The 19,945-nt window shown below is 48.2% G+C and overlaps 2 protein-coding genes across 5 annotated transcripts in view; both read left to right on the forward strand.

Moving 5' to 3' along the window:
- CCDC183 (coiled-coil domain containing 183) overlaps nt 1-11,355 on the forward strand; it is a 29,152-nt gene extending 17,797 nt beyond the window's left edge. The window contains exons 9-16 of the mRNA XM_075120585.1: nt 1,152-1,252; nt 2,346-2,506; nt 3,329-3,494; nt 8,424-8,552; nt 9,258-9,354; nt 10,346-10,474; nt 10,672-10,994; nt 11,185-11,355. Of these exons, the coding sequence (XP_074976686.1) occupies nt 1,152-1,252; nt 2,346-2,506; nt 3,329-3,494; nt 8,424-8,552; nt 9,258-9,354; nt 10,346-10,474; nt 10,672-10,994; nt 11,185-11,355 (1,277 nt within the window). The remainder of the gene's footprint in view (nt 1-1,151; nt 1,253-2,345; nt 2,507-3,328; nt 3,495-8,423; nt 8,553-9,257; nt 9,355-10,345; nt 10,475-10,671; nt 10,995-11,184) is intronic.
- Nucleotides 11,149-19,945, forward strand: part of RABL6 (RAB, member RAS oncogene family like 6) — a 107,988-nt gene continuing 99,191 nt past the window's right edge. For all 4 annotated transcript variants that reach the window (XM_048822845.2, XM_048822846.2, XM_048822847.2 and 1 more), the window contains exon 1: nt 11,149-11,776. In XM_048822845.2, the coding sequence (XP_048678802.1) occupies nt 11,647-11,776 (130 nt within the window). In that variant the 5' untranslated portion in view covers nt 11,149-11,646. The remainder of the gene's footprint in view (nt 11,777-19,945) is intronic.

Genomic DNA, 19,945 nt, shown 5'->3' on the forward strand with positions numbered 1-19,945 from the left:
AAGGCCTCTGAAAACAGGTGTTGGCTGCTGCCTGAGGCAGGGTGTCAGGCAGGGGGTGTGAATGTCCAGCTTGGAGATGGGCAACCCTGGTTTCTGGGAGTGACTATTTCTCTTCTGCCTGAGGTCTCTTCCCAGAGAACACACTCAATGAGTATTCATCACTGGCAGCTCTGGCTGGGAGTTGTCTGCTCCCATGCAACCTCATCCTGCTCTTGCTGAGGTCGTTGGGGACAGCACTGACCCCAAGCCTGGGTGAAATTCAGCGCAACCCCAGGCTCCCTGCATCACTTAAGCCTCTTGGTGGGGCACCACTGTGTGGGGAGTGTTATTTTCATGGAACACACATAGAGCAGTTAGATAAAAACCATAAATACTCTTGCTGGAAATTGTAATGTCAAACAACTTTATTTCTTAGAATCCAGAACAATAACACACAAGAACCAAAACAAGAGAGAGACAAAGCAGGCTGCTCCCTGTAGCAGAGAGACACAACTTACTCCACCTCACTCTAGACTGGCTGGCTGCAGACTGGCCACTCAAGGGCCAGATTGCACACTTCCCTTGCACAGAGCCCCCTTAGCCTAGCTAGTCTGCAAGCAGAACCAGGAAACCCCGTACAAATTTAATAGTGATACTTGGTCCTTTTGACACGGTTGTCACTACACCTCGGGGAGCTACCTCTGGGCCCCTGCATACCAGGAAGGGTTTTTTTTCTTTGGCCCTGCATGGGGACGGACAGACGGACCTGGCTCAAGGATGGCATTAAAGAGGGAGACAGACCTTGCTAGGAGCAGGGCATGATTAGCTAATGAGATCCTGTCTTTGTATTGGAATGCTTAACCTAGTGTTTCATTTGTCAAGTGGGTTGTCCCCTGCCATGTTGCTGTAGATTTGTGTGTGTTTGGTGTAGGGGAGATCTGGGAGGTTTTAGGGAATGTCTCTTTAGCTCTTATCTGAACTCAGTTGTTATTTTATACCTTGCCCATAGATTCTTCATTCCTGCTGCTCCAACCCCTGGCCATCATTTGGATGTCATTCTGTGACCCCCTGCACACCTGCCCTGTTCCATCCCCTCCTCTGGCCACCAAGCCTGCCCCAGGCTGGGGGATATAACTTTGGTATTCTCTCTGCTGCTTCCTCCCCATGCCTAGGTGCAAAGCTGGAGGCCTCCAAAGCCCAGATTGAGTATCAAGACCAAGTGACATCTGATGTAGACAAGATAAAGTGTGCAGTGCAGTGCTCACACCTCTGGGTAAGGCACTCAGGGCTTGGGGGCTTTGCTACTAGGGAGGTAATGTTGGATTGTCAGCCTTGGAGCCGAAAGCTCCTGTCCTGTGTGGGCATAGGTGCTGGAACTAGGGGTTCAGGGGTTGCTGCTGCACCCCCTGGCTTGAAGTGGTTTTCATCATATAGAGGGTTTACATTTTGGTTCAGTGGCTCTTAGCACCCCCACTGTACAAATTGTTCCGGCACCCCTGGGTGTGGATAGCTTCCCCCCTGCCCTGCCCATGTCCCTGTCCTGTCCGCCAGGCCCGGGATCTGCTAGGAGCATGAGTGTGCCTGTGCTAAGGGGATGTAATATTTATACCAGCGTGACTACGCTTATGCCCTTGTTGACCCTCTGAAGCGTCTAGGGAGTGGTATCCCCAGAAACCTGAGCAGACTCACCCAGAGCTGAGTGCTTGTCTCTCTCTCAACAGCCCTGACTGCTGAGAGCATCCTGGTGACTCCCTCAGGGCATCCTGTGTGCTGGGAGCTGCTGTCTGAGCCCCCTTCTGCCTTGGCCCAGAGTGGCTGGACAGTGTGCTGCTCTTTTCCCTTCCCCATTTGCTCCAGCTCACTAGAGCAGTTTGATTTTCAGAGCTAAGGTAGCAGCAGACACTGTGTCGTGAAGGGACAAGATTCTTGGGACATGCGCAAAGGGAAAAGAGGCATCAGAGTCAGCTCTGAATTGGAATTGTTGCCTGATTAAGGACTGAGGAGTGACTCCAGTGCTCAGGATCTGGCCCACTGATGCCAGGCCCTAGTTGGCAGGGATGGCCTTAGACAAGGGCTAAGAAGTCACCTGCAACATCTAAGGGGCTTTGCTGAGGTCTAATGTGGGACCCCAAAGCCACAGCCTGTTGCTGCACTGCTCCTACTGAGGAGTCCCTCCAATGATCCCCCAAAATAGTGGGAACTATCCCTGTAACTGGGCAGTGCTGATCTCACATGCTCCAGGGTGTGGCTTGCGTGGCTGGCTAGCTGGTGGAAGCCCCCACGCTCCGGGAGTGGAGCTGGGATCTCATAGGTCCTGTATTCTTCCTGGTCTGATGCATTTTGTTTTGATGCCTCCTCCTGGCCAGGACATCGCAGGGAGGTTCCTGGCCCAGCAGAAGACTGGGGAGAACCTGCAACAGCAGATAGTGGAGTGTGAGCAGAAGCGTGAGGAGCTGGAGGCCAAGCTGAAGGAGCTGGAACTGGAACGTGCTGAGCTGAAATTCCATCAGTCCCCAAGCTCCATAAGGTACGTATTTACCCCGTGCACAGTGCTGGCTGGGCTCTGTGCTGCCACCATCTGCTCCTGGCTCTTCACCCTGGTGACTTAGCTTCTGACAGGAGGGCACATGTTGCAATTCAGGCTCATAGGGTGCATTTTCTACCATGGCTGGTGCCAGCCCCATAACTACTGGTGCCCTGGGTGTGAGGATGGGATCTGATGTCCTCTAAATCCTCACAGCCTGCTCCCTTCCCCCCACTTCATCCTCTGCATTTCTGCAGGGCACATCTTTGATTCCGCTGGAATCCTGAGCACTGTTTGCAGCAGTGCTGCAAAAGAGATGACATGGCATCTGGGGCAAAGGATTCTGGTATGTGTCCGAGACCCACAAGTGCCACTTGTGCAGAACCAGGGTCCCTCTTGGAGGGAGCACGGCATTCTCAGCTGCAGGCCTTCACTTCCAGAATTCGCCCCTCCTGGAAACACATGAAAGCCAGGCCTTGTAAGATGCACTTCATGGCCCAGGCTGCCCCCCAGCTGCAGGCTCCAGAATCTCGGTCAAGGTGCCCACTGGTTAGATTTCCTCCATGCCTGCCCTTTAACGTTGCTGTGGTGCAGGATTCGCGGCATGTGTGCTCCTGTACAGTGTCTGACAGCGCTTACCGAAGCCATGTAAAGAGCATCCAGATGCTGTGTGGATGGGGCTCCATAAGTATAATCCGAATGAATAACAGCCTTCCTGGGCCCTGTGTGTGTGCGTGTGTGATGGAACATGTGTGCCTGTGTGTATATGCGTGTGTGTGTGTGTGGGTGCGCCTCTGTGTGTATGTGTGTGTGTTCACCCTCTAGCTCTAGGAAACTGGAGGAAGAATTGAAGAAGAATTTGGAGGAGGAAGAGGTCCGGCTACACCAGGTGCACACCCAAACGCAGAAGAATCAGGAGCTTCTGCTCAGCTTTGAAAATGGCGTTGACAACCTCCTCATTCGCCTGTGCGGGATCACTGTGCCTGGCCATGTATGTGCCCTAAATCCCCTTCTTCCTGCCCTTCCTATCACAGTGCAGTGCAGAGCTGGGCTGGGCTGGGCAGGAGAGGGCTCTCTGTTCCTACCTCTTCAGCATCATGTCATTTGCTCTGAGAGCTTGTAACTAGGCTCACCCCCAACCCACTACATCACCATCGCCACCTTGTCATTCCCACGGAGAAGCGGTACTCTCCCTCACTCGTGGCAGTGTATTGCACGCTCGCTCTCCATGCTGCTACAGCAGCCTTCACATAGCTGTTGCCACTTCTGGTACAGCTCTCAGTATCAGCCTGGTGTGCCCACCTTGTGTCTCCCCCGCTTTTCTGGGCTACCAGTGTCCTTTTACATTGTTCTTCCACTGGCGAATGTGCCCTGCACTTGCCTAGCCCAGCATTGCTCTGCTCCCAGACCTGGTTCAGTATGGGGCCTGTAGACCCCGTCACATTCAGCCACAGCAGATTGCATGCTCTTTCCATTTCCAAAGGCCAAAACTATAGCAGAGTTCAAAAAAGAATTAGCTAAGTTCAGGGGGGAGAGGTCCAACGGTGGCTAATAGCTAGGATGCTCAGGGATGCAACCCTATGCTCTGGGTGCAGGGGTGACAGATTCTTCCTAAAAGTGGGGGGGGGGGGGGTCACAGCTGCCTGTGCAGCTCTTACCCTGACCCGGCTCCAACTTGCCTGACCTGGGGGAAGGGCCTTGGGGGCCAAAGAGCTGCAGCTGGGCCATGGTAAGAGCCGCCTATGCTGCTGTGGGGAGCTGCAGAGTCTCCATCTGCCTGGAGTGGGGGTCTGGGAGACGAGGACACAGGCTGGAAGCTGCTCTCAGGCCTCCCAACCCTGGGTAGATGGATGGTCTGCAGCTCCCCACAGCTGCCCAGGCTCCCTGGACACTCTTATCGGCCGGGTTCCAGCTGGCCGGGGGACGGGGCCTCATGGGGAAGAGAAGGGGCAGGGGCCAGGGCCATGGCAAAAAGTGGACAAACCATGGCCTCTTGGCCTTCCCTGTTCTGGCGTCCCTATCTGGGTGTCCCTAGCCTCTGACAGCCAGAAGCTGGGATTGGACAGCAGGGGATGGATCACTTGATTGCCTGTACAGTTCATTCCCTCTGGGGCACCTGGCATTGGCTCAGCCACTGCTACGTAGCTATTTGTATGTGTACTAGCTCGATGAGAGAATGGGTATGCAAGCAGTGCAGACATCACCTAAAAGGGCTCTCTTCCCCTCCACTCAAACAGTAATTCCCCTCCTAAAGATTACTGGGGCAGTTCACTCCGCTTAGAGCTCATGCTTCGTGCTGGCTGGCTGCAGACTCAGGCAGGCCTCCCTGCATCAGTTTATGTCTGGGTCATATTTTGAAGGTTTTGTTAGACCCGCAAAAAGTCTCTCTACGGGATGGGAAGCAGGCAGATACCGGACACAGTGTTTGTATATAATACTCTAAATGCTCTTTATTGATTACAAAACAAACCTTACTCACTCCACATTCACGCCCCAAATATACTATACCAGAGTCCAAAGGTCAGAATGGTCCCGATGGTCAGTTGAGATTCCTTTCGATCATAAGATGCGGGGAGCCAGCAAAAACCACGTCTATATTCACATGGGACTCTGGATCAATAAACAACTCCAATTTGCAGAAATCATAGGCAACCATTTATAATTCATTCCGTCGTGTAATTGGTTCTTTGCCTTTGTTTACTAGGCCTTCTACCCACACAATTCCAAAGATATAGATATAGATATCTTTGGAATTGTGTGGGTAGAAGGCCTAGTAAACAAAGGCAAAGAACCAATATATATATTAGGGCTGTCAAGCGATTAAAGAAATTCATTGCGATTAATTGTGAGATTAATCGCGCAGTTAAACAATAATTGAATACCATTTATTTAAATATTTTTGTGTGTTTTTTACATTTTCAAATAGATTGATTTCAATTACAACACAGAATACAAAGTGTACAGTGCTCTCTTTATATTTATTTTTATTACAAGTATTTGCACTGTATAAAAACAAAAGAAATAGTATTTTTCAATTCACCTAATACAAGTACTGTAGTGCAATCTCTTTAGCATGAAAGTTGAACTTACAAATGTAGAATTATGTAAAAAAACTACATTAAAACAAAGTAAAACTTCAGAGCCTACAAATGCACTCAGTCCTACTTCTTGTTCAGCCAATTGCTCAGACAAACAAGTTTGTTTACATTTACAGGAGATAATGTTGCCCGCTTCTTGTTTACAATGTCACCCGAAAGTGAGAACAGGCATTCTCATGGCACTGTTGTAGCTGGTGTCGCAAGATATTTACATGCCAGATGCGCTAAAGATTCATGTGTCCCCTCATGCTTCAGCTACCATTCCAGAGGACATGTGTCCATGCTGATGACGGATTCTGCTTGATAACGATCCAAAGCAGTGCGCACTGACGCATGTTCATTTTCATTATCTGAGTCAGATGCCACCAGCAGAAGGTTGATTTTCTTTTTTTGGTGGTTCGGGTTCTGTAGTTTCTGCATCGGCGCGTTGCTTTTTTAAGACTTCTGAAAGCGTGCTCCACACCTCGTCCCTCTCAGATTTTGGAAGGCATTTCAGATTCTTAAACCTTGGGTCGAGTGCTGTAGTTATCTTTAGAAATCTCACATTGGTACCTTCTTTGCATTTTGTCAAATCTGCAGTGAAAGTGTTCTTAAAATGAACATGTGCTGGGTCATCATCCAAGACTGCTATAACATGAAATATATGGCAGAATGCAGGTAAAATAGAGCAAGGGACATACAATTCTCCTCCAAGGAGTTCAGTCACAAATTTAATTAACGCATTATTTTTTTAACGAGCGTCATCAGCATGGAAGCATGTCTTCTGGAATGGCAGCCTAAACATGGAGGGGGCATACGAATGTTTAGCATATTTGGCACGTAAATACTTTGCAATGCCAGCTACAAAAGTCCCATGCAAGTGCCTATTTTCACTTTCTGGTGACATTGTAAATAAGAAGCAGGTAGCATTCTCTCCTGTAAATGTAAACAAACTTGTATGTTTTAGCGATTGGCTGAACAAGAAGTAGGACTGAGTGGACTTGTAGGCTCTGAAGTTTGACATTGTTTTGTTTCCGAGTGCAGTTATGTAACAGAAACCCCTACATTTGTAAGTTGCACTTTCACAACAAAGAGATTGCACTACGGTACTTGTATGATGTCAAGGTTCCTTCCCCACTCTGAACTCTAGGGTACAGATGTGGGGACCTGCATGAAAGACCCCCTAAGCTTATTCTTACCAGCTTAGGTTAAAAACTTCCCCAAGGTACAAACGTTGCCTTGTCCTTGAACAGTATGCTGCCACCACCAAGAGTTTTAAACAAAGAACAGGGAAAGAGACCACTTGGAGACGTCTTCCCCCAAAATATCCCCCCCATGCCCTACACCATCTTTCCTGGGGAAGGCTTGATAATAATCCTCACCAATTGGTACAGGTGAACACAGACCCAAACCCTTGGATTTTAAGAACAATGAAAAATCAATCAGGTTCTTAAAAGAAGAATTTGAATTAAAGAAAAAGTAAAAGAATCACCTCTGTAAAATCAGGTTGGTAAATACCTTACAGGGTAATCAGATTCAAAACATAGAGAATCCCTCTAGGCAAAACCTTAAGTTACAAAAAGGCACAAAAACAGGAATACACATTCCACCCAGCACAGCTTATTTTACAAGCCATTAAACAAAAGAAAATCTAACGCATTTCTAGCTAGATTACTTACTAATTTTGCAGGAGTTGTAAGGCTGCATTCCTGCTCTGGTCCCAGCAAAAGCATCGCACAGACAGAAAGACCCTTTGTTCTCCCCCCCAGCTTTGGTCATTTTGGTCAGGTGCAAGCAAGGTTATCTTAGCTTCTTAACCCTCCACAGGTGAAAGGGTTTTGCCTCTGGCCAGGAGGGATTTTATAGCACTGTATACAGACAGGTGGTTACCCTTCCCTTTATATTTATGACATATGAGGTGAATTGAAAAAAGCAGTTTCTTTTATCATATTTACAGTGCAAATATTTGTAATAAAAAATAATATACCCTTTGATTTCAATTACAACACAGAATACAATGTATATGAAAATGTAGAAAAACATCCAAAATACTTAATAAATTTCAATTGGTATTCTATTGTTTATCATTGTGATTAAAACTGTGATTAATCATGATTAATTTTTTAAATCGCAATTAATTTTTTTGAGTTAATCATGTGAATTAACTGAGATTACTCGACAGCCCTAATAGCGATGGAATCTTTGGAACTGTGTGGGTAGAAGGCCTAGTAAACAAAGGCAAAGAACCGAGATATATATATATCCCAGCAGTTTCTCTGCAGCAGGAGGGCTCCAGGCCTCCTTTGCTTTCGCTGGGGCTGGGGTTCAGGGGTTCAGTAATGTGGAAGTTGCAGACAGAGAAGGCACTGCAACTTCTGCATGACCATGGAATCTCACTGTACACAACCATGGCAGAACGAGCTTTCATTGCCCCTTGGAAAGAACAGGAGAGGTCAAGGTCAGGGGGAGTTGAGGATCTCAGCAGAGCCTAGTGCTGAAGCTGGGTGGCCAAGCTCAGCGTGTGGCTCAGTGTGTGGCTGAAGCTAGGTGGCAAATGCCCTATTCTTATTGTTTGGGCACAAATCCAACATGCTTTTCGGATGCTAATTTAAACACATCCCAGTTGGTGTGACTGCAGCCATGTGGGGAAAGGCACTTTATAAATTTCCCTCTGCCCAGCACCCAGCCTGGGCAAGCAATTCCCCAATTGCCGAGGACTCTCATCCCCTGTCCTGAACCTCCTGGGTGTTTGTTCCCACTTGCTGGCTCCCTCTGCACCCCAGACACTGGAAGAAATCTCAGGAGACAGCATCATCTGTATCACTTTGTCTCCTTGCCCCTAGGGTGACATTCGCGTGGACACCAGTGACGCTTACGACAAGCTGCAGTTCTGTGAGACAAAGCTGCTGCACTTGACAAAGGTCATGACCAACCTTCCATCCTACAACTTCAGCAGGGAGGAGAACAATGAGGTGTGCTATTCCTCCTGGTCAGGCATGGGGGCCTTCCCCTGAGAGGGGCCCAGGCAGCAGGACAGCGGCACTGCTACTGAAGTCCCCAGGAAGTAGGTCTCCTCTCTCTAAAGCCTGGAGGAGGTCCCAGAACACAGTCGTGCTGACAGGTTGGAGATGCCCAAACTTTGCCCAGCCAAAGGGGCTGCACTGGTAACTTGCCAGGAGCTCCCAGGCACATTGCAGCTGCCCTTATCTTTCACTTGTTTCATGTGTGTATAAGCCCCTGCCAAGCAGCATCTGAGCACCGTGCAGTAAAAATAGTGCAAATCAGGGATATCAAGAAGCAACATCTAGCAACCAGAGACTCCGTGTCCCAGCCATGAATTGCACCATTGTGATCGCAGCAGCCTCCAGAGTTTAGTGGTGCTTTACACACAGGTTGGCTGACCCCTCCTGGGCTATAGGCTAAGACTTGCCACACTGAGTACGTCTCATGTCTCTGATGGGATTGTACTCCGGTGGCTAGCCTCACTCACTGCTCGCACCTCCGTGGCTATGCTCCATGTTTAGCATGTTAGCTTGCAAATAGCTAACACGGGTAATGTCTCCTTGACCTGGAAATTACCTCTTCAGCTGGAAATGTAGACATACCCTGTGTCCATTGCCCCCGTCTTGTCCCCCTCCCCACCTATGCAATATTTAAACTGAAGTGTTTTTTTACAGACCTATGTGAAAGTTAGGAATTTCCTGGAGGAAAGTACAAGGAATGAGCGTCAGAACCTGAAGATTTCTTTTGAGGATGAAGATGCCGCCGTTAGAGGTATGAAGATCTTGGAATTGGGAGAGCACTGAGGACCTGTAGTTAGAATGGAGATCCCAGCCAGCTGCTGGGGAGAGCTTTCAGCAACATTCGCAACAGCCTCTCCATCCTCTGTAACTTCAGAGTCCCATCAACTGCATTCCACTGAAGGATCAGACATGGACCCCCACTGACTAACACAAAATTGGTGCTGGTTTAGAAAACTGGAGATGCCAGTCAGTCCTGCGGCTCACATGGTTTGTGTGTGGGGAGCCACATCCCTCCCTCCAAGGCCAAGGGTTCTCACTACAGTCTAGGGGATTTCAGGATGGTAGGAGAGTAAGAAATGGGTGAATCCTATGGGCTGCTCCTCTGCAACCTCCAGTCAAGGGTAAATATCTCTCACCTTCTATGTACATCCTCGCCATTCTCCTGCCTAGTTATAGCATTGCTATCCCCTTCAAAAATGAGGAGTCAGGCCTCCAACGGCATCAGATTGCCTTAAACCTCATGCAATTTTAAAGACTAATTCATGTTGAGGTCTGTTTATTCACCTTCTGCTGTTGGAGCCTCAAGTTTCTGAGCTTTATTCCGCAACCACTACAGCTAGAAACTTAGGTTTCTTTTAAATGAAAGCTGAGATTCACACATAATCACATGGCTCCAGGAGCTGCAGCTTTATAGAAAACATCATATGGCATGAGAGATGGCAACACTGCAGTTATTTTAGTGAGCTGAGTCCTGACAGCTCAGAGTCCGAGGCACTGGGAATGGGAATGTAGCTTGCAATGAATGTACTGACAACTGTGCTTTGCTGGATAGCACCAGATTTCTTCAAGCTGATGTGACTGTGCTGCCCACTGCCAGCTTGAGGCCTAGAAAGACGCCATAAGCCCTAATACTAGGGACCTCTGCTGGGGATTTAGCCCCTTGTGTTACAGCTGAAAAGCAGCAGCTGCTCCAGTGCCAGGTGCTGTCCCAGCCTGCTTCACTAGGCTTTGTCCTTTTACAGATGCCTTTGATTTTGCTGACATTGACCACAGCTACGTGCCCAACCGGGACGAGATCAAAAAGCAGGGTGTGCGCCTGATTGAAACCATGACCAAGGCAGCCAAGAAGAAGCAGCGAGGAGGCCGGAAAGGCCCCTAAGGCCCCGGGCCACCCTCTCACACCAAAAGCAAATTTATTTCAGGCTTAATAAAGCTCTTCACTTTGCTCGGCTGGCCTCATGCTGCCCAGGCCCACTCAGCGCCACGAGAAGCTGTCAGCGCCGCGGCTGGGCTGGTGAGGGCCCAATCCTGTCAGGCGCTGAGTAGGGTTATCACCTTTGAAAGGCAGGGGACAAACAAGCCACCTCCACAGGAGAAGGCCAGGGCTACCCCAGCTCCCCGCCCGGAGGCCACGCCGCGGCCCGTCTCCCTTCGACAGCCCGCCCCGGGAGCCCCGACCCCACTGCAGGCGACTCGGGCCCGCCCCCTCTCTCTGAGAGCGGGAAAGTCCACAAGCCAGCCGGGCCAGTCAGCCCCGGCCCGCGCGGCAACCCGAGCGCCCAGCGCCCGCCCCCCCGCGGCCGGGCTCGCGGCCCGCACTGCCCCGGCGGCTCCGGCCACAGGACGGCGGTGCGCGAGCCCGGCTTGACGCGCGGGAAGGGGGCGGGGCCAGTGCGGCGGGGGCGGGGCTGCGTGGGCAGAGCTGGGCAGGATGGTGGGGAGGGGCGGGATGCGGAGCCGGGGCATGGCTGAGTGGGCGGGGCTGGATAGGACGGCGGGCCGGTGTGCGTCAGGGTCACTCTCTTGTCCCGCGCGCCGTTCCGTAGCTGCGCTGGCTGCGCGCGTCCCTCTCTCCTTAAAGCGACAGGATCAAGATGGCGGCCGCGCTGGGGGCCGAGCCATGTCTCTTATGTCGGCGGCCGGCGGCGCCTGCGAGGGCCTGGCGGGGCTGAGCCCGACCCAGAGGAGCCCTGGGCAGCGTCGAGACTCGGCCACGCCGCTCTCTGCCCCAGGACCGGGGATGCGGCGTTAACCTCCCGACGCAGCGCCGGGACCTCCCCGCCCGCTCGGTCTGTGCGGGGCCAGCCCCGAGCTGCCGCCCGCGTCCTGCCCCGCAGCCCGCGCCGGGGGGCAGGCCTGGGAGTGCAACGGGGTGATTCCTCCCCCGGCACAGAACTGTGTCTGCTTGGGCCCCCGATGGCCCCATAAACCGCCCCCGCCCCGCGCGCTGCCCTGGACGGGCGGCTGCCGAGCTCCGGCGGGAGGCGCGTTTCCTGCGCGCTGTTCAGGGTCCGCGCCCCTGGGAAGGCGGGGGGCGAGGAAGATGTTCTCGGCCCTGAAGAAACTCGTGGGCTCGGACCAGGCTCCCGTCCGCGACAAGAACATCCCTGCAGGGCTGCAGTCCATGAACCAGGCTCTGCAGAGGAGGTTTGCCAAGGGGGTCCAGTATAACAGTGAGTAGGAGCTTGAAGGTTTGGGGGTGCGGAAATACGAGGGCGGGGAATAATCTCTCGGGTTGGAAACGTCCGTGCCCTGAGAGCGGCATCATTCCTGCTGTTGTGTGCAGAGGAATGAAACTGTAACCACACAGTACTAGCCCTTTGTTTTGTGTGCTGTTCCTCTCACAAAGTGTCCCCGAAACGCTTTGTGGCATTAAATAGCTCCACTAGATGTGGGAGATGGAGTGAAAGGAAAGGGAGAAAGACAGAAAACTCAAATCTTTAATGCTTGTTTCAAAAACTTTTCCTGTTTTAGGGGCTGGGTGGTGCTGAAGGCCTACACCCCCCACACATACCTCTGCTGACTTCATCGGCAGTTATAGGAGCGCAACATTTCTCAAGATCAGTCCATTAAAATGCCAGGAAATTTTTTTCCCTCCATTCTCCTCCTTCCCCCCCTCCCCCCCCCCACATTTGGATGATCTTTGCTACATCCCAGGAAAGTGGTTCTTTCCAATCAGGTGCTAATCGCTGTTTGTTATTAAATGAATATTGTGGAATTTTGCCGTCGTAAAGGTTAGTGAAAGGTGAAGAAGGCGCCATATCTAGTTTTATTAGGTCCATTAGTCTCACATTGGGCATCAGTTTATGCAGGTACATTTTTTAGAATTCTTTTTCAATAGGCATTTAAATGAATGTTTTCTCGTAGGCAATTGCAGCATCTCTTATTTCTAATAAAACATTTCTTGAGACCCAGAGGGGCACTAGGTGAAATACGTGCACAAGTAATAATTGTGACACACAGGGTAGTGGTTCCAAAACACTTAAGCAATTTTTACTTAAGCAATTCAGCAGCTGCATTTTCTCTTTTTGAGACCCACCCAGGGGCCAAAAACCGTAAGTCGGCAGTGTCCTCCGCTGCTGTCGCCTTTTCCTTGCTCCTCCGAGGCTGTGGCACTGACCACCCATAGCAGTACCCTCTGCTCTGGCACTGCAGCCCTAATTCCAGTGCAGAGGAGAGGTCTTGCAGGGGCATTGGAGATCGCCCCTCCACAGCTGAGCCAAACCTGAGTGGTGCTGCAATGCCGTGCAGCAGGTCGCAATGCCTGGAGAGCCAGGTCCAGCCCCCTGGGACAGGGACTGCTGCTGTGGGGGTGAGTGTGGAGCAGGCTCGATCTCCAATGCCCAGAATAGGGAGATGGGCCCAGCCCTGTGGGACAGGAGCCACCACTGTGCAGGCTCCCTCTCCAGTCTTCTCCTCTCCAAATCAGGCCTGCAACCCACCTAAACCTTCCCGCGGTCCAGGGGTCGGTTGAGACCCACTTTTGGGAAACACTGACATAAGGCGATAGTTATATCATCCATTCTGAAAATAGACACACACCAGCACGGTGAGTATTAGCTCACCTGGATGGATCTGTGTAGGTAGTGAAGTCAGAGTGCAGATGGCTTGCGAGGAGATCAGCAGTGTGGAATAATGTCTGATTTGTAAATGTTGGACTTGAATAGTTTTCTATGCATGTCTGCACAGCTGGGGAGATGTGAGGGGGATAGAAACCACAGTTGAGGGGAAGGGAGAGGCTAGCATTAGAAATGTAGAAAGGATGGTCAGCAGCCCTTCTGAGCTGGGATGTGTATGTGTTTTTGTTATACCAGAGGAAGCATTTGGTTCGCATCTGTTAGGCATACTAAGAATAATGTGTAATAAATTGGTTAGTCTCTAAGGTGCCACGAGTACTTCTTCTTTTGCGAATACAGACTAACACTGCTGCTACTCTGAAACCTGTTAGAATGTGTGGCAATTGTGTGGAGCTATATCCATTTTTAAGATTAATACAGTTGGTCAAAAATGCAGACACTAAAGCCACCAAGCATAGTCCTATTGAATCCTTAGCAAGTACATCCATTTTACCTTTGTTACATTGCTAAAAGCTTGTGGAAGGGTTTTGTTTGGTGACTTGACAGTACTTGTGTTCGGATTACTGTTTTTAATATTGATGATGGAACTGAATCTTTCTGTCGCTGCCTTGGGGGAAGCTTTCCAATTGCCATAGTAACTCTTCTCTCAGTGTTGCTCTTATATAATAATTACAGAAGATGCAGGCCAGCTTGTGAAAGGGTTTGGGAGGTGGTCCACTAAGACACACGTGGTGTATTTATTTTTGAATGCCATGCGTGTGTGGCCCTTGCAGGTTGGACAGTCTTAGCATGAGGCGTTGTAACTAAGGCTACCTGTGACTTCCAGAGACCTCTGTGACATTCTGTGCTTCAGTCTCAGGGGCTGTGGGCTCTGGAGCTGGCAGCCAGCTGGGTCCTGGAAGGGTTCCAGTGACAGACGACAGCAGCCCCCCTTCAGGGTTCCAGCAACAGGTGACAAACTCCTGAGGGGGCCCTCAGGGTTTCAGCGATGGGCAACAGCCTCACGTGGGGTGGGGGTGGGGGGCAGCGGGATGCCTCAGGTGAGCGGCTGGGGGTGTCCTGTTTTCTCTTTGGCCGATATCCTCTCCCTGCAGCTTCCAGCAGCCATGGGCAGAGGGGGAACCCCACAGCTCCCAGCCACCATGGTGGCAGGGGAAACCATGGAGCTGTAGTAGCAAAAGTCAGACACGTCAGGGCTTCCGTGAATTTTTTTTGTTGCCTATGACATGTCTGTGACTTTTACTAAAAATAACCATGATACAATCTTAGCCAAAGTTATAACATGAGTTGGATATAGGATAGTAAGGGATGTCAGGCAGAAAGGGTGTTCCTGTGGGGAAAACTCTTACATTATTTTGCCAATGCTCCTTTGTAAGTTTTTAAAAAAAAAAAAAAAAAAAGAAATTCAAGGGGAAAAATGAAAATGCTTTTCATGGCCATTGTATATAAATAAATGTCATGCCTTTAACCCCCTTTTTTCCTACATTTGCACAAATCCAAATTTTTGGTTCGCTGTCGTGGCTGTTACAAAAATGCTCCCTTTTTTTTGGTGATGATCCATTCAAAACATGAAACTGAACTCTGTTTCCTTACCACACATTTATTTAGCTCATACACTGACTTGTTGAAGGATTGCTCATAAGAGCTATAGCTAATGAACTGGCAGTCAGGAATTCCTACATTCTAAATCTGGCTCAGATACTGATTTGTGTGGTTTTGGTTGTGTCATTTCACCTCTTTGTTGGGGATCGGTCCTGCTTTGAGTGGAGGGTTGGACTAGATGACCTCCTGAGGTCCCTTCCAACCCTGATATTCTGTGATTCTTTGTGCCAGTTTCCATAGCTGTGTAGTATATTTAAGAAAAGAAGTGGAAGAAAACCCTCAGGTGGATAGTTCTTTAACTATATTAAGTGCTGAGTTATGCTTATGAGTTCTGGACAGCTGGCATTGGTTATAGGAAAAAATACATTGAAGCACTTTGTTGAGGAAACCCCTTCCACTCCCTGCCCAATAATATAGACTTTTCAAACGAAGAGAAGAGGTTGGCGTCTTTGTAGGGTATGATTTCAGAATAGGGCAAGGCCTAATAGCCTAAGCAGCAGCCACTAATATTCAATGGAGAATCATATTTCAAAATATATTTTCATACTTGTACCACACGTGTATTTTCACATACTCCTCATCCACACTGTGCCTTGTGGGCATACCACCATACTTGGCTTTTTAGTATCGGAGAAGAAAATAAACTATAAGCACTGCCATACTACAAACTGAAAGTTTACATACGGTGGTGATAGGCCTTCAGCCACATTCGTTCATTTCTTCCTCTCCCAGCCTTTCTGGGATTATATGTCTGAGGATTCCCTTGAAACTACCCATTGATGGTAACTGATCAGAGCAAAAGATGTGAAGCAGTTTGAAAGATCTAGCTATCATATTCTCTTTCTTGCCTGGAGATGGGAGCCCGCTGGGCTGCCTCCCTCAAACTGTTTGAGAGGGCAGGCACGTCACAGAACAAAAGGAAGAAGTCTGTGTTCTCCTTTCAGATGGCTTTGGAAATAGATCAATATAATACTGACAGACACATGCTGTGTAAGCTCTGCCTAAAAATCACCCACTAGTAGGAAATATTGAGGCCAGTGGTTTTGGGAAATCAAATATTCTACCAGTCTTCTGCTTTTCTCCCTGTGAAAGTAGAAAAATGGTCTCATGGATATATTGTATCCTTTTATGAAGTTTTGAAACCTGATTTTCTTTGTTATAGTTTATTATTTATATATTATAGTTTATTTGTATTATTGTATTACAGTAGGTGAACACACCTCAGTTTGTTACTTTTTTTTCCTCACATTTTTCTGTCCCCCACAAATTACTTCTGATGCTTGTTAAAAACCTGTGGGTGTTGCTTTAATTTAAACCACTATTTACGATCAAATTAAAGCTGCAAGCCTACCTTTATCATAAGTGGTAATACCTATATGTACCTTATTGATGTTCCTCATTTCAAATTTAAGAGTATCCAAAGGGCTGTTGGCCAGAGACAATCAGGTAATCCTGAGTGCTGAGTTACTGGTGATGCTGTATGTCTTTTTTTTTTTTTTTTTTTTTTAATGATACCCGGTACCTTATCGGAGTTACATACATGCAGCAGTGGCAAGAGTGTTTGACACATGATAAATGAAGAAATAGATAGCCTGGGCATATTACATTTTAAAAACCTACCCTAAAATAAGGAGGGTGTGATTGTAATTAAAAAAACAAAGGCAGTGTTAAATTCACCCTATTGTTATTTGAGTGGTTATTCTGAGTGTCTTGGCACAAGTTGCACAGTATAAGAATGACCATACTGGGTCAGGCTGGGGATCGGTCCTGCTTTGAGTAGGGGGTTGGACTAAATGACCTCCTGAGGTCACTTCCAACCCTGATATTCTATGATTCAGTTGTCCATCTAGCTCAGTATCCTGTCGTCTGACAGTAGTCAAGGCCAGGTACTTTAGAGGGAATGAATATAATAGGGCAGTTTTTCAGTGATCCATCCCCTGCTGTTACAAACAGTAGGCACCACAAGAGAGATAATAATGGTGTGGTTGCCCTTAACCAGCAAATGCATGGTATTTTAAGGTAACATAAAAATGTCCAACTCAACTTAGTGGGGGTTTCAAATGTAGGTTTTTGTGTGGTGTTTAAAATGTTTCAGAAGACCTGACTTCTAAGCCTTTGGAACTAAACTTTTTCTGTTTTAACACACCACTGAAGAGTTAACCCAAACCCAACAGCACAGTTCAAGAGAAGCAAAAATTGAGACAAATTATAAGCAAAAGTTAAACTGGCCAGCATAATTACCTTTTTCAAACTGAGATGTGTGAACAGCATAAATGGTGAAAGATACATCTGAGTTCTAAGTCTTTCCCTTTTAATAACCTAAGCTGTAATTTAATATTGGGCATAGATTTTTAAAGGACTCTCGAGGGGAGGTAGTCTGATCCTTTGGGTAGGGCATAGCTCTGAGGCAGGAGACCTGGGCTCCTGTTCCAGCCCTACTGCTGACCTGCTGCATGATTTAAGGAAAATTGCTTACCAAAAAAATTAGCCTTTCACCTCTCTGTATGTATTTCTCCATTTGAAAATGGAGATAATAATGTTTACCTACCTCTTTAAGGATTCTGTCACATCTATAGGTGCAAAACACTATAAGTACTGCATATTATTTTAACCTTATTTTTGGTCTTTTAAAGTCATGTATTTATATAAACATAGTCCCAAAAAAAGGCAACTATAATTTTTAACTAACATTTTTAATGGCTGCTTATATATTGTACATTATTTAAAATATTTAAGTGCGTGATACAAACATCTTGAAACCAAGCAATAGCAGTCCTCCACTTGTATCTCTTTCCTTTAGATACAGTATGAACATTGGACGAAGGGCTGCCTTTTGTTATTAGGCTACTTTGGCAAAATGACGCAGAATTTAATGCTAATCACTTGTTCCAGTTTCAGGGGTGAGAAATTACTTAAGAGCAGTCCATTTCCTAAGGAGGAACAAATTCTTTGCCTCAAAGTCGTGTGTGAAATCCTGGCTCCATTGAAGTCAATGGCAAAACTCCCATTGACTTCAGTGGCGCCAGGATTTCACCTAATGATTTCTGATTTAATCTGACAAGATAATCAAACTTAAAAAATTAGACCAATGTCTAAAAGAACTAGACCCTGATGCTGAATCATAGAAGGTTGGTGTTGGAAGAGACCTCAGGAGGTCATCTAGTCCAACCCCGTGGTCAAAGTGGGACCAACCCCAACTAAATCATCCCAGCCAGTGCTTTGTCAAGCCGGGCCGTAAAAACCTCTAAGGATGGAGATTCCACCACCTCCCTGGGTAACCCATTCCAGTGCTTCACCACACTCCCAGTGAAAACAACGAAGAGTCCTTGGAAGTGGAACCCACCTCCATCCTTAGAGGTTTTTACGGACTGGCTTGACAAAGCCCTGGCTGGGATGATTTAGTTGGGGTTGGTCCCGCTTTGGGCACAGGGTTGGACTAGATGACCTCCCACAAAAGCTTATGCCCAAATAAACTTTAGTCTCTAATGTGCCACAAAGACTCCTTGTTGTTTTTGCTGATACAGACTAACATGGCTACCACTCTGAAACCTGCCTCATAGTGCAATAGTTCTTCCTACTATCCAACCTAGACCTCCCCCACTGCAACTTGTTCTGTCATCTGTCACCACTGAGAACAGCCTAGCTCCATCCTCTTTGGAACCCCCCTTCAGGTAGTTGAAGGCTGCTATCAAATCCCCCCTCTTTTCTTTTGCAGACTAAATAAGCCCAGTTCCCTCAGCCTCTCCTCATAAATCATGTGTTCCAGTCCCCTAATCATTTTTGTTGTCGTCCGCTGAACTCTCTCCAATTTGTCCACATACTTTCTGTAGTGGGGGCCCCAAAACTGGACACAATACTCCAGATGAGGCCTCACCAGTGCCTAACAGAGTGGAATAATCACTTCCCTCGATCTGCTGGCAGTGCTCCTACAAATGCAGCCCAATATGCCATTAGCTTTCTTAGCAACAAGGGCATGCTGTTGACTCATATCCAGCTTCTCATCCACTGTAATCCCCAGGTCCTTTTTTGCAGAACTGCTGCTTCACCAGTTGGTCCCCAGCCTGTAGCAGTGAATGGGATTCTTCTGTCCTAAGTGCAGAACTCTTCACTTGTCCTTGTTGAACCTCGTCAGATTTCTTTTGGCCCAATCTTCCCAATTCGTCTAGGTCACTCTGGACCCTATCCCTACCCTCCAGTGTATCTACCTCTCTCCCCAGCTTAGTGTCATCTGCAAACTTGCTGAGGGTGCAATTCATTCCATCATTCAGATCATTAATGAAGATGTTGAACAAAACCAGCCCAAGGACCAGCTGGTGGGACACTCCGCTTGATACCAGCTGCCAACTATACATCGTGCCGTTGATCATTACCCATTGAGCCGGACGATTTAGCCAGCTTTCTATCTACCTTCTTGTTCATTCATCCAATCCATACTTTTTTAACTTGCTGGCAAGAATACTGTGGGCGATTGTATCAAAAGCTTTGCTAAAGTCAAGGTATATCATGTCCACTGCTTTCCCCATATCTACAGAGCCAGTTATCTCATTATAGAAGGCAGTCGGGTTGGTCGGGCATGACTTGCCCTTGGTGAATCCATGTTGACTGTTCCTGATCACTTTCCTCTCCTCAGGTGCTTCTTAATGGATTCCTTGAGGAGCTGCTCCATGATTTTTGGGGGACTGAGGTGAGGCTGACTGGTCTGTAGTTCCTGGATTCTCCTTCTTCCCTTTTTTAAAGATGGGCACTATATTTTCTGTTTTCCAATTGTCTTCAGCTTTTTCCAGTTGTCTGGGACCACCTCCGATTGCCATTAGTTTTCAAAGATAATGGCTAATGGCTCTGCAATCACATCAGCCAACTCCCTCAGCACCCTTGGATGCATCTGGCCCCATGGACTTGTGCATGTCCAGCTTTCTAAATAGTCCTTAACCTGTTCTTTCACCACTGAGGGTTGTTCACCTCCTCCCCATACTGTGCTGCCCAGTGCAGCAGTCTGGGAGCTGACCTTGTCTGTGAAGACTGAGGCAAAAAAAGCGTTGAGTACTTCAGCTTTTCTCCACCTCATCTGTCACTAGGTTGCCTCCCCCATTCAGTAAGGGTCCCACGCTTTCCCTGAGCACCTTCTTGTTGCTAACATATCTGTAGAAACCCTTCTTATTACCC

This window comes from Caretta caretta, chromosome 16 (genome assembly GCF_965140235.1).
Source record: "Caretta caretta isolate rCarCar2 chromosome 16, rCarCar1.hap1, whole genome shotgun sequence".
NCBI classification, from domain to species: Eukaryota; Metazoa; Chordata; order Testudines; family Cheloniidae; genus Caretta; species Caretta caretta.